Source organism: Aquarana catesbeiana, linkage group LG04 (genome assembly GCF_042186555.1).
Source record: "Aquarana catesbeiana isolate 2022-GZ linkage group LG04, ASM4218655v1, whole genome shotgun sequence".
Classification (NCBI taxonomy): domain Eukaryota; kingdom Metazoa; phylum Chordata; class Amphibia; order Anura; family Ranidae; genus Aquarana; species Aquarana catesbeiana.
The window spans coordinates 203107039-203119544 of record NC_133327.1 but is presented as its reverse complement, the minus strand read 5'-3'; the positions used below and the strand labels follow the sequence as shown (position 1 = coordinate 203119544).

Here is a 12506-nt window from a genome sequence, read left to right as displayed (position 1 = left end):
TTAGAAAGTAGGGCAGGATCCTGTATACTGATCCATTTGGTTCAGTACATACTACAGTTGTGCTCATAAGTTTACATACCCTGTCAGAATTTGATTTCTTGGCCATTTTTCAGAGAATATGAATAACAAAAAGCTTTTCTTTCACTCATGGTTAGTGTTTGGCTGAAGCCATTTATTATCAACTGTGTAAATTTATGAGCACAACTGTATATACACCAAGGATCAATGGACACTCAGTAAATGTTAGAAAGTTGAACAAACACCCAATTTTTCTACTAAAGTTTACCTGATTCCAAAAACTGTGCGAGAATAGAGTAGTCCTAATTCTTTATATAGTATATCCTCACATGAGCTACCAATAATCCTAATACTGTACTTCAAACAATAATGCCTCCCCAGTCTACCGTGTTTTAAATGCCAAGTATTCATTTTCGATCCACTTAAGATAACTTCAACATCCAAAGGATTTTTTAGCTTTTAGTATGTTCTCCTTCAAGTGTTTTATTTCATGTCAAATTGTTTTCTACCTCCTATTGTATTAGATCTCTGAAGTTCTGGTAAGATGATATGACCAGTAGACTGTTACAAGACAATACAGAGGATGTTGCTTTTTCCATGCAAAACCTGCCACCACCATATAACATTGTCTCGTGTGCATGCTTCGATGCATAACCGTTTGATAAAAGTAAGCTATGGTCCTGATTTTGCACATTGCTTGAGATCATGAAGTTATTTATACCTTTTCATAAAAGCAATAAATGGCATATCAGATGATTGGAAGGGCCATTTAAAACAATAATTTTATAACTTGTAAAATCTCCCTGTGAGTAGGTCCTGATACTTCACCCTCCAGTAGAGAAAGTAAAGGGTCACAAAAGTACTGCGTATGCACCATTGTCAGGGAAATATCATGGTGGGTCCCACCACTGGAGCAAGACACAGGGAGTTATTTACTAAAGACAAGTCCACTTTGCACTACAAGTGCACTTGGAAGTTCATTCGCTGTAGATTTGAGGGGGACATGCAAGGCAAATTAAAAAAAACTGCATTTTAGCTTAATAAAATCAGCAGAGCTCCCCCTCATTTCAGATCTTCCCCTCAGATCTACAGCGACTGCACTTCAAGTGCACTTGCAAGTGCACTTGTAGTGTAAAGTGGATTTGCCTTTAGTAAATCAACCCCAAGGAAAGATGGGTCAAATATCTTCTCATCTATGGCCGGCTATAGTGCAAAGCACAGTATCTATTTCAGTATACTGTATTTCACAATATGGGTTACTGCAGTGTATACTTTGTCATTGCACTTTGCCTCACTAATCTATGTTTATGCTTTTCAAACATAGTAAGTTTTTCAATTTGGTTTATTGTTCTTAGTAACATTTTCACTTTAAGTGCATAATAACATGGTACCCAGCTGCAATTTGTTGAAAGATGCTATGAAATGGTTTTTGTTTCATGCAACAACACATACAAGATCCATGTGAATCATGTGACTGTGCTACGTGACCAGTCTGACTATGAGACAGCAGTACAACTATGTAGGAATTGGAATGATTTAGCTCAGCAATGCATTCTTTTGTTCTGAAACCAGCATTTCAGGTTTTTATGGCTCAAGAAATGCCTTCTAGAAAACTCGCATTGTCTGTTGATCATAGCAATGAGCAGAAACATAAGTAGGTGTGTTGTTTGTATGTTCCATATATTAGGTATATGTCATTTAATAAGGAAGATCAGAAAACTAGAGCTTTTGATCTTTATGTGCCTGGCTATTTTGTTAACCCACATGAATGCAATTTGAGAGGCATAAGCTGACATTGCAGGCCTATTGACTGGTTGCTTCTGTCCTTGGTTCTTTAAAAAAAAAAAAACATCCCTGGAACAAGCATGCAGCAAATCTGTGACATCAGGACTTGTATTCTGCATATTTTGTTCAGTGATTTAAAGTACTGAATTCAGAAGATAAGCAAAAAAGCTAGGCTAGCATTCCTAGAAGAGGTAAACAGTAGAAACCTACTCAACCAGATCTTGATCTTGTATATATGTCCATTCATATACTTTGTAGACCTGGTCAGAATGTTGGCTAAGCCACAACTATGTTGAATGAACTTATTGTGGCAGTAATGCAGAATCTATAAATGCGGACCTCCAACATATATACATTTGCCTGGCTGTCATGCTGATGCATTGGCTTCAATAGTTTGACTTACTAAGTTAGAACAAGTATGCAGATCAGGAATTCTGGGTTACTCTGACTTTACTGTTTGCAAGTCAGTGATATGGGAAAAAAGATAGCCAAGCAAACTAGCCTCTTAAGAAGATCGGAAGAGATGGCTGCCTCCTTTCTCCTTCTTCTTTTTTTTTTTTTTTCTTTTTTTTTTACGCTGTTATAATTTTTTTCTTTTAACTCTTAATATATTCATAGAGAGCACACTGAATAAGGACATGTGGCCATGTTTAGACCCCAGCTGCTGATGCAGGTTGTCATGCTGATCCAAAGGCGTTGGTACTTTAAGGTACAGAGATACAGCACAGGAGTTGTACGTTCACACAAACTTTGTAATCCTTCATGCTTATTCCATGTCAGTGACCCACGGTATCAGAGTTGGAGCTATATGTCTCGGTCAGAAATTATAGCTAAAAATTGTTTCTTCCCCCTAAAGCAACCCCCCCCCCCCCCCTTCCCCTTTTAAAGCTGATCTCCATCTTTTTAGGTACATTTAAATCGTTTGTTTGGAGCAAGCTGGACCAAACTATTACCTTCACTACTAGATGTGCCTGCTGTGTGAGTTGTATAAACTCTATGTAGTCTCAGCTATGTACAGTATACAGCGGGACGAGTGGCTGAGGTGGAAATCGTAAGTCATCATCTCACCTCTCCATCTCAGTCAATCAGTGGAAACTTTATATTTACATGTATGTAGCCTGGGCTACATATAAAGTTGCCACCTCATCCCTTTAAATCTGATCATATATTAATTACACAGGTTCAGGTTCTGTAGCTAATTGAATGCAGGTAAGGCACTAAGTGAGTTTAATTACCACCATAAACAGCCACAGAACCTGTGTAATTAATATGTGTGGTCAGGGTTTAAAGGGATGAGGTGGCAACCCTAGCTACATACGGTTTTTCTATCCCATCCACCCACAGCGCTGTTTTATCTCCCTATATAAGTGAAAACATTCCCCTTGATATAAAAATCAATAAATCACATATATACAGTATCTCACAACAGTGAGTACACCCCTCACATTTTTGTAATTATTTTATTCTATCTTTTCATGTGACAACACTGAAGAAATGACACTTTGCTACCATGTAAAGTGGTGAGTGTACAGCTTGTATAACGGTGTAAATTTGCTGTCTCCTCAAAATAACCCAACACACAGCCATTAATGTCTAAATTGTTAGCAACAAAAGTGAGTACACCCCCAAATTGGGCCCAGTTAGCCATTTTCCCTCCCTGGAGTCATGTGACTCATTAGTGTTACAAGATCTCAGGTGTGAATGGGGAGCAGGTGTGTTTAAATTTGGTGTTATCACTCTCACTCTCTAATAATAGTCACTGGAAGTTCAACATGGCACCTCATGGGAAAGAACTCTCTTAAGATATGAAGAAAAATTGTTGCTCTACATAAAGATGGCCTAGGCCAGTGATGGCGAATCTTGGCACCCTAGATGCTTTGGAACTACATTTTCCATGATGCTCAATTACACTGCAGCGTGCATGAGCATCATGGGAAATGTAGTTCCAAAACATCTGGGGGGCCAAGGTTCATCATCACTGGCCTAGGCTTTAAGAAGATTGCCAAGAACCTGAAACTGAGTTATTTTGAGGAGACAGAAAATGTACACTGTTATACAAGCTGTACACTCACTACTTTACATTGTAGCAAAGTGTAATTTCTTCAGTGTTGTCACATTAAAATATATAATATTTACAAAAATGTGAGGGGTGTACTCACTTTTGTGAGATACTATATATGACAGACCTGCATTAATGTCAAAAAGTCCCAGTCTTCCTGTGCCATGTGCACAATATTAACATATAATACACCAATGCTGTATTTTAAAAATTAATCTGACCAGAGTGAAGTGCAGTGCTTTGCCACCAATGCTCTCACACTCACGAGAGATTATGGACCCTCTGCCGTACAATAAAAAGGGTCTTTCTCCCTTATTGATATACCCAAGTCTTTAAATATAAACTGTGGTCCTTTTGCTGTTATCCTCCACACTTTCCCCAGATCCCTCAATGGCCAGTACTTCACCATCATCTATTTCTGAAGATGCCCATTGGACAGGGCGAAACATGTTGGGCGGGGCTTTCCAATGACCTCACTTCTGACCCGTAGAGCACATGCCACTGCCACACTTTTGGGTTTTCCATGCCATAATCTATTCTTATACAAGTGCACTTGCATACATTTTAATAAAAGGTAAAGGTTATTGCACTATGGTATTTTCCCTTTTGTCCTCCTGAAACAATTTGAGTGGTAAAGTACTGGCCATTGCTCGATCTGGAGGATAAGAGCAAAGGCGCACAGTTCATATTTAAAGACCCAGGAAGTCTGCGAGGCAGACCCTTTTCCTGTACAGCAGGGGGTCCGTAATCTCTGTTAAGTGTGGGAGCATTGGGATCACAAAGCACTGCACTGAATTTCACTCTGGTGGATTAATGTTTAACCACCTGAGCTCTAGAATGTTTTTCTCCCTTCATGACCAGGTCCTTTTTTTGTTTTGTTTTTTTTTTTTGCTATCCTGCACTTTGTTAAATTAGCAATTTTTTCCTCATGCAACACTGTACACAAATTAAATTTTATATATATATTTTTTTTTTCACACAAATAGAGCTTTATTTTGGTGGTATTGTATCACCACTTTAATTTTTTGCATTATAAATTAAAACATTTTGAAAAAAAAACAAAAAAAACCTCCTACTCTTCTGTTAAAGTATATCCAATAAAATCAAATTTCTTCATATGTGTTCTAAAACATGTAATTGAAAAAAAAAATCCCAATGAGTGTATATTGGTCTGTGTGAAAGTTATAGCATCTACAAATTGATGTATTCTGAAAATTGATCAATCTTTATTTACTGATGGCCTATCTCATTTCTTGAGGCCCTTAAAATGCTAGGACAGTACAAATACTTTGAACTGTCATGAATGGGTTACATTCATTAACAGCCGTGATTACTAGTGATCTGTGATTGGCTACAGCTAATCAAATGGTGCGGGGTGCTGTGATTAGCCCAGCTACCATGTGATATCTGTGGACTAATCACAGCATCAGTCTATAGGAAACACAGCTGTTATGATTCATTCATTCACATATTCACGCAAATCTGCGGGAGCGGATGCTCTGCAGTCCCCTAATCCAGAACAGGCTGGGTGATGTTCGTGATCCAGCCTGCCTGTGTCAGCCGCCCGCAGTAAATGTACTGTAGACGGTCGGCAAGTGGTTAAAAGACAGAGTACTGGTTTATTATGTTAATATTGTGCACACACCACAGGAAGATTGGGACTTTTTGACATTAATGCAGATCTGTCATGTATATGTGCGATATGGATTGTTTATACATGTTTTTAAGGGGAATGTATTCACTGATATTTGGAGATAGAGACAGTGTTGAGGATGGATGTTGGTTCAGGAGCCTAAGGGAAACACTTTTGAAGAGCAGCAGCCTCCACATTATACATACGTTGCTGGTGTTAAGAAAAAGTATTGGCATAGCACAGGTGTTTTCTTCCTTTTTACATACAGTTCATACCATGCACACACAGCTGGATCATCTAATAGTGAGGGTAATAGTTTGTTTGGGACAGTTTGATCCAAATGAAATATTTAAACTGCACTAAAAGATGGAGATCAGCCTTAGGGCAAGCATACCTACCTATACATGATTGCCCCCGCTCCGGGTACATGATGCTAATGTTCCTAATAAAACACTGGGATTGAGCAAAAATAACAGAGGTACTGTAGTCTCAAGGCTGCTCAGGCAGGGCCCTGCACCCTGCAGGAGAACATCGTAATACTGTCCAAGGTGAGGTTTTGCAACAAGCAAGTGTAGTCCAGAAGACATGTCCAAGGTCAGGGCAGGCAGAGAGGCTTAATCCAGTAAACAGTCCAAGGTCAAGGCAGACTGTAAGCCAAAGAAAGTACTCGGTGATCTGAGCATGGTTCAAAAACCATGAAACCAATCAAGTAGATTGATCAGGGACAAGCAGTAGTACAGGTAGGGAGCCAAGAAGCAGGAACGCTATCATAAGCCCAGAGCTCTGGCCTTGTAATGCTCGAAAACAGCACCAGAGTAACCAAGCCAATCAGCAGGGAGGAGGCAGAGCCACTTGGACTAACCAATGCTCCTGCCTGCCAGGAGGAGAGAGCAGCTGCTGGCCACCCAGGAGCTTGACACGAGTGGAGACCACAGGAGACCGAATGCATCTCTTTCTAACAGAGAAAAACAGAAAACTAGTATTTCTAACTGTACACAGCTTTATTGTTATCTGCAAGTGTAGCCTTCTTTTTTGAAGGGGGGGGGGTAGGATAGTGTGCTAAACCTGTAGGTAAATAGGAGGACAGGAACCTTCACTAAGTGAAAGGGTTGGTTTGATAATAAAATTGCCAGAGGGAATTCCCCTGGGAAATCAACCAGTACTCTAATCAAAGTACAGTAATGCCTTGGATTGCGAGTAACGCGGTTTACGAGTGTTTTGCAATACGAGTTATTATTTTTTTTACATTCTGACTCGGTTTGTGAGCGATGTCTCGCAAAACAAGCAAGATTCAAGCCTCTGCGGTGTGCAGTACCGCATTTGGCCAGAGGTGCAGGGGTGTTGGTGACACTCAGAGCCGCTCGGATACACTCGGAAAAACTCAGTTTCCGAGTGCATTCGTGTGATTTCCAAGCATCTCTGGTGCCCCGCTACCTCTGGCCACAAAAGAGGTACTGCATACAATAGAAGTCACTGTGGAACGAATTATCTGCGTTTCCATTTACTTCTATGGGGAAACTCGCTTTGATATAGGAGTGCTTTGCATTACAAGCATTCTTCTGGAACAAATTATGCTCGTAATCCAAGGTACCACTGTAATTGGAAACAGAGGACTACTGCAAACCGCATAAAATATTAACCATAAGTATAAGGATGCCTATCATCATGGAAATAATGACAATCTTTACAAGAGAAAATAATTGTATGTGCAATGTAATAGTTGTACATACGTCCAAGAGCCCCATAGGCATCCTGGTGGAATTGTGCACATATACCCGGGTATATAGTTATTAAATAGAGGTACTTCCAGATGAATGTTGCTGCAAAGTTCTGTTGCAGGGGCCCCTGAGGATAATGATGCAGCACCTGTCTTTGTGTCAGAGGCCTGAAGACAAGATCTGCGGTGATGGGGAGACCATCCAGCCATTGTCCAACCAGCCTGGACTGCATCTTTTCACTGGCAGGAACAGTGGTGTGGTACTGTAACTCAGAACCAGCCTATCTACTATGCACTTCACTACCTCCCTAGCAGTTTCTAATCTGGTATGCATCTGGACCTCTAACTACCTGAAGTGACTGTTGAATGCTTAACTTGGCTCTAGTCTATGCTGGTTATTGAGCCCTAGGCTAAAACTATATAATAACAAAAGAACAGGTACTTGTGTCTGTCTTGCAAAGATTCAGATACACACTCAGCTGCAGATAAACAATTGGAATACTTGCATAATAGTCTCTTCAAGCTTGAGTTTGGAAGCATGGACAGGACATGTAGCTGGGACTCTTCTTCTTCCTTTTTTTTTTTTTTTTTTTTCAAAGCCTGCTTTCAAAAGACAAAGTGCTAATACATACATACATAACACAGTGATATTAGCAGCTAATAGTAGAGGGCAGCAGACCCCTACACAAGGATTTAAGATGAGGCTATTTTACTAGGGCTCGATTCACATTACTGCGATTCGATTTTCAGTGCGATGATGTCGTGAGACTTTGATTCGTCTTTGGATGTGGTTAGCATAATCTATAGAGCCAAATCGCACTGAAATCACATCAAAGTAGCACTAGAACCTTTTACAAAATCACACCACACAGTCGCATTGTGGTGGACGGGCACCAATGAAAACAATGCGATTTCCCTGGCCAGAGGTGCGGGGGCACCTCTGGCCAAATGCAGTACTGCAAACACCAGCAGCTTGAATCCTGCTCATCTTGGGAGACAACGCTAGCAAAGCGAGTCAGAATTTTTTTTAAAAAAACAGCTCGTATTGTGAAACGCTTATAAACCGCGTTACTCGCAATCCGAGGTTCCACTTGTACATTGATTCAGTTATTTGCCTATAATGATAAATGGATAAGAGTGGCTACAGCAGTACTTGTACTGTAGTGTTTATTCACATACTGGGACTTATTTACTAATAAAGTAGTGGGTCATTGAATATACCCAATCGCATGCTAGGAAGACTTTTTAAACTGATTTTTTTTTTTTTTTTGCTTGCACATGATTAGATAGAAGTCAGAACAGCTTCCCCTCATTTGCTTTGCAAAGTGAAGGTGTTTTACTGTTAGTAAATCAGCCACGGTCTAATATATAAATTTATATAGCCTTATATATTTTCCTGAGCAAACCTGCATCATAAAACACTTGCAAACATATTTTCTATCTGTACTTTTATTGTGCTAGATCTATCGAGGTTGAATTAATAACGGCAAATAGGCTTTTCACTTTGCAATTCTCAAAGCTTAGTGAATGTATTGGAAGTTTCACTTTCCAAAGAATGCTCAATCCATGCAAAGTGATTACTTTTCTTGATTAAGGATATGTTCACACTATTCCGACACGAAAGTTGCATGACTTCTGATCTGACTTTGCCCTGCGACTTTAATGAACGGGATCTGACTTTGAGTCTGGTATGGCTCTTGGAGTTGAACCCCACGTCCGAAAAAAAAAAAAAAAGCCCCCCCCCCCCCCACAGCAGACCATTCAGATCTGGTATGGATTTTACGGGACCCCTCCCCCCCCCCCCCCCGCCAAAATTAAAAAAAAAAAAAAAAAAGCTGTGGGGCACCCCAAAATCCATACCAGAACCTTATCTGAGCATGCAGTACATTGTACCCCTACTCATTCACCAAAAAGTTGGAAAAATAAATAAAACAGTACACAGGTTTTTGACAGTCCTTTATTAAAAATAGCTCCAACGTGTCTTTTTTTTCTCCGGTGGTCTTTTTCCCCCTCTGGTTCTTCTAGACAGCTATTTTTATTAAATGGCTTTGTCAAAAACCTGTGTACTGTTTATTTTTGACACTTTTTTTTTTTTTTTTTTTGTAAATGGGTGGGGGCACCCCCTACTCATTCACATGGGGGGGGGGGGGGGGATGGGATCTGTCGGATAAGGGTCTAGTATTTTTTTTTGTTTTAATTCTGGCATGGGGTTCCCCTTCAAGGGCCTCATAGCACCAATCAGATCAGTTAAGACGATCCGACTTGGATGCGACTTACATTGAAATTGCGCCCAAGCCGGACCAAAGTAGTGCAGGGAGCATTTTCAAAGTTGGACCGACACGAGTCGGACCGTTAAGACAGCTCTCCTAGGGATCCATTAATTTTGACATGGCATGTGACCTGTGCTCTGGAAGTCAGAGCACATGTCGGAGCAGTGTGAACCAGCCCTAAATCAAACCCCTTTGTCTCGCTAGCAAATCCATACTGGGCTTTCTCTATAAATCCATTCTTCTTGTTAACAGTCTATTTCTCTTTTTCAGCATTGAATCTATTGCTGTAATCCTAAAATGGATGTGAAGTATATCAAAGACTACCTGTCCTGGCTATACTACCAGTATCTGCTCATAACCTGCAGCTATGTCCTAGAACCCTGGGAAAAGACCATCTTCAACACCATCTTACTGATGGCCATCGCTATGGTAATATACAGTTCCTATGTCTTCATTCCCATCCATGTTCGCCTGGCTATGGAATTTTTCTCTGGGATCTTTGGAGGGCAACATGAAAGTACTGTGGCCTTGATGAGCTGACATCTATCCTACTTCAACATGCCTCCTTATTTACTCATAGGAGTGCACCTTTCTGTGCTTCCAAATTTGATGGACATCATTTGGCTTGCATGGTGTTTGAGCTGTGGCATAGGACTCCTTAGTTGAAGACACTGCTGCTCTTTCCATTGTTTACTCTGGTGGACTCTGAAGATGTGTTGAACACAAATCTCAGCTGCACTACACGTACTTATACCCACCTGTATACATAGTATAATACAATGCAGTAGGTTTGCTGGCCTATATGTTTGAAAATTCCTTTTTTTTTTTTTTTTCAAAAAGAGAAGTATATATTTTGCACGTGCTTTTACGGATAAACTGGGCCGTGCATATTTAAATGAAATTGGTCTGTCTTTTGATTTGAATGGTGTTGACTTGCTCTATAAGTATTGTTTTTGTTTTTTATGATTCAGATCTATTGCATTACTTTTAAGCATAATACTATTTCAACTTAAATTATGTAAACTGGAATCATTCACAGTTTCAAAATAGACTAGTTATGCTAAGTTTCTAGTAATAGATCTTAACTTTTATGTATTCTGCATCCATACCATCATTTTGTTTGTTTGTTTGTTTGTGTGTGTGTGTGTGTGTGTGTGTGTATATATAATATAATATATTTTTTTTCCCTAATTCCAGCCTGCCCAAATGTTGTTCTAGACCTCAGAGGCTTGAGTTCTTGGAATAATATGGAATGGATATTTTTTATGTTGAAACTTTTGTTGAGGGGAAAAGCTGATCCATGGGGAAAATTCAGCCTTTTTTTGTCAAAAACGTAACCATATCTGTGTTTCTTTTTGTTTTGTTTTTTGTTTTTTTTTCTTTCTTTTTTTTCTCTTCTCATCTAGACCATCTTCTGACAGAGTGAGCGCTTCTGTAAGGGTCAGTCATGGATATAGTTTAGCATACAGCTGTTGTAAACAATAAAACTGTAAAAACCACAAAAGATGCAATAAATTCCAATGGAAGCAGCCCGTGACGCAGAGAGCATGCTGTAAAACGCTATGCAGCTCCTAAACACACTTGTTTACATGCAAATCCCGGGTGTGTGTGTGTTTACTCTAAAGAGCACAATACATTATAATGTAGTATGCAGAGGCTTGTAAGTTTTTCACTATTTCCTGTTGGCTGCACACCAAACCTTTTTTCATATTTTCTAAATGGTTTTATTTGACAGCTTCTTTCAAACCTGTGTTCATCAGGAGCTACAAGAATATGTAATAAAGTATACATGTGTGTGATTGTTTAACTTATATTGCTAAATGTTATGAATAAAAAAAAATGTATATAAGAAATGTGTCTTGCATACTTCAAATAAAATACATGGTGCACTCCATGTAGCTTCTTGTTGTCTTTATATGTTCATAGATTAGTACAGATTCATATTTTTTCATTTTTTACATCATTGTAACTGATTGCACCCCATACCAGAACTCTTGTTTACCCTTCCTTTTATTTTTTTTATCCTAATGTGCCACTTTAATGTCTCTACGTTGGGAGCGATTATACTGGTATTTTTTGCAGGTGAACACTGCGGAGTCAAAAATCAGTAACTATCCTAAAGAGGTAAAAAAAAGTTTCCCCTCTGTGCAATTAGGCCCTTAACTATTAACCCTCTCCTACCTTAAGAGGGATGCTTTTGGCATCTCTGATCCAACTTGGCTACATGGCCGTAACCCTAAAAAAAAAACAGATGTGATGGCTGCATTAATTTATTTTCAGGGTAAGAATGCGTATCGATGCAGGGATTACGTATCTTCTTCAGGGGAAAATATTCCCCCTGATTTCCCCCTGAAGTAGATGCGTAATCCCTACATCGATACACGTTGGGGAGGGGTCAGGACTGCACGGAAGGCATTTTGTGCACTGAGGATGCCCGCATCATCCCGATACCACCATTGGTATACACCAATATAGGCTTACTATAGAGCGGTGAACTGACGCACCTAATCTGTGTGAGTACCCCTGAAGGGGATCTTTTTATTTCTTTTATATCTTTATTTAATAAACTGTTCAAACTGTACTTGCACTATCAAGTTTTTCCTGTTTCATTTCCCGGTTGGTGTATGCTGAGGAATCCAGGAGCCCAATACCATCATAGAGCCCAGAGGTGGTTCACGTGCGTGTTTTGACTTAGCTTAATTGCAAAGTCACACGCTCCAAGGTGAGCATTTATTACCTAAGGGGGACACCTGAGTGATGACACCTTAGCACCGCTTGGATCACAGCTTTTGGATTACACAGAGCTTTATCAATACTGGATTAGTGATGCAATTGGTCGCTACTTGCATGCACATGAGCACTTTGTTATATGATTTAAATCACTTACAGGATCGTTTTTCAGCACAGTCATTATTGACTTATTTGGACACTATATGAAAGCACAGAAACACTTTGCTATATTATATATAAAAAACACAGTTAGGCACTTACACACATCATATATGGTTATAGTTATTAACATTT

General features: G+C 39.6%; 1 protein-coding gene across 10 annotated transcripts in view; it reads left to right on the top strand.

Annotated features, from left to right (window-relative positions):
• Positions 1–11376, top strand: part of SPTSSB (serine palmitoyltransferase small subunit B) — a 28256-nt gene extending 16880 nt beyond the window's left edge. For 5 of the 10 annotated variants that reach the window (XM_073626121.1, XM_073626119.1, XM_073626122.1 and 2 more), the window contains exons 2-3: positions 543–685; positions 9753–11376. In XM_073626121.1, the coding sequence (XP_073482222.1) occupies positions 9780–10022 (243 nt within the window). In that variant the 5' untranslated portion in view covers positions 543–685; positions 9753–9779 and the 3' untranslated portion in view covers positions 10023–11376. The remainder of the gene's footprint in view (positions 1–542; positions 686–9752) is intronic. The other 5 variants (XM_073626125.1, XM_073626127.1, XM_073626124.1 and 2 more) reach the window with 1 other exon arrangement.
• Positions 11377–12506: the final 1130 nt, after the last annotated feature.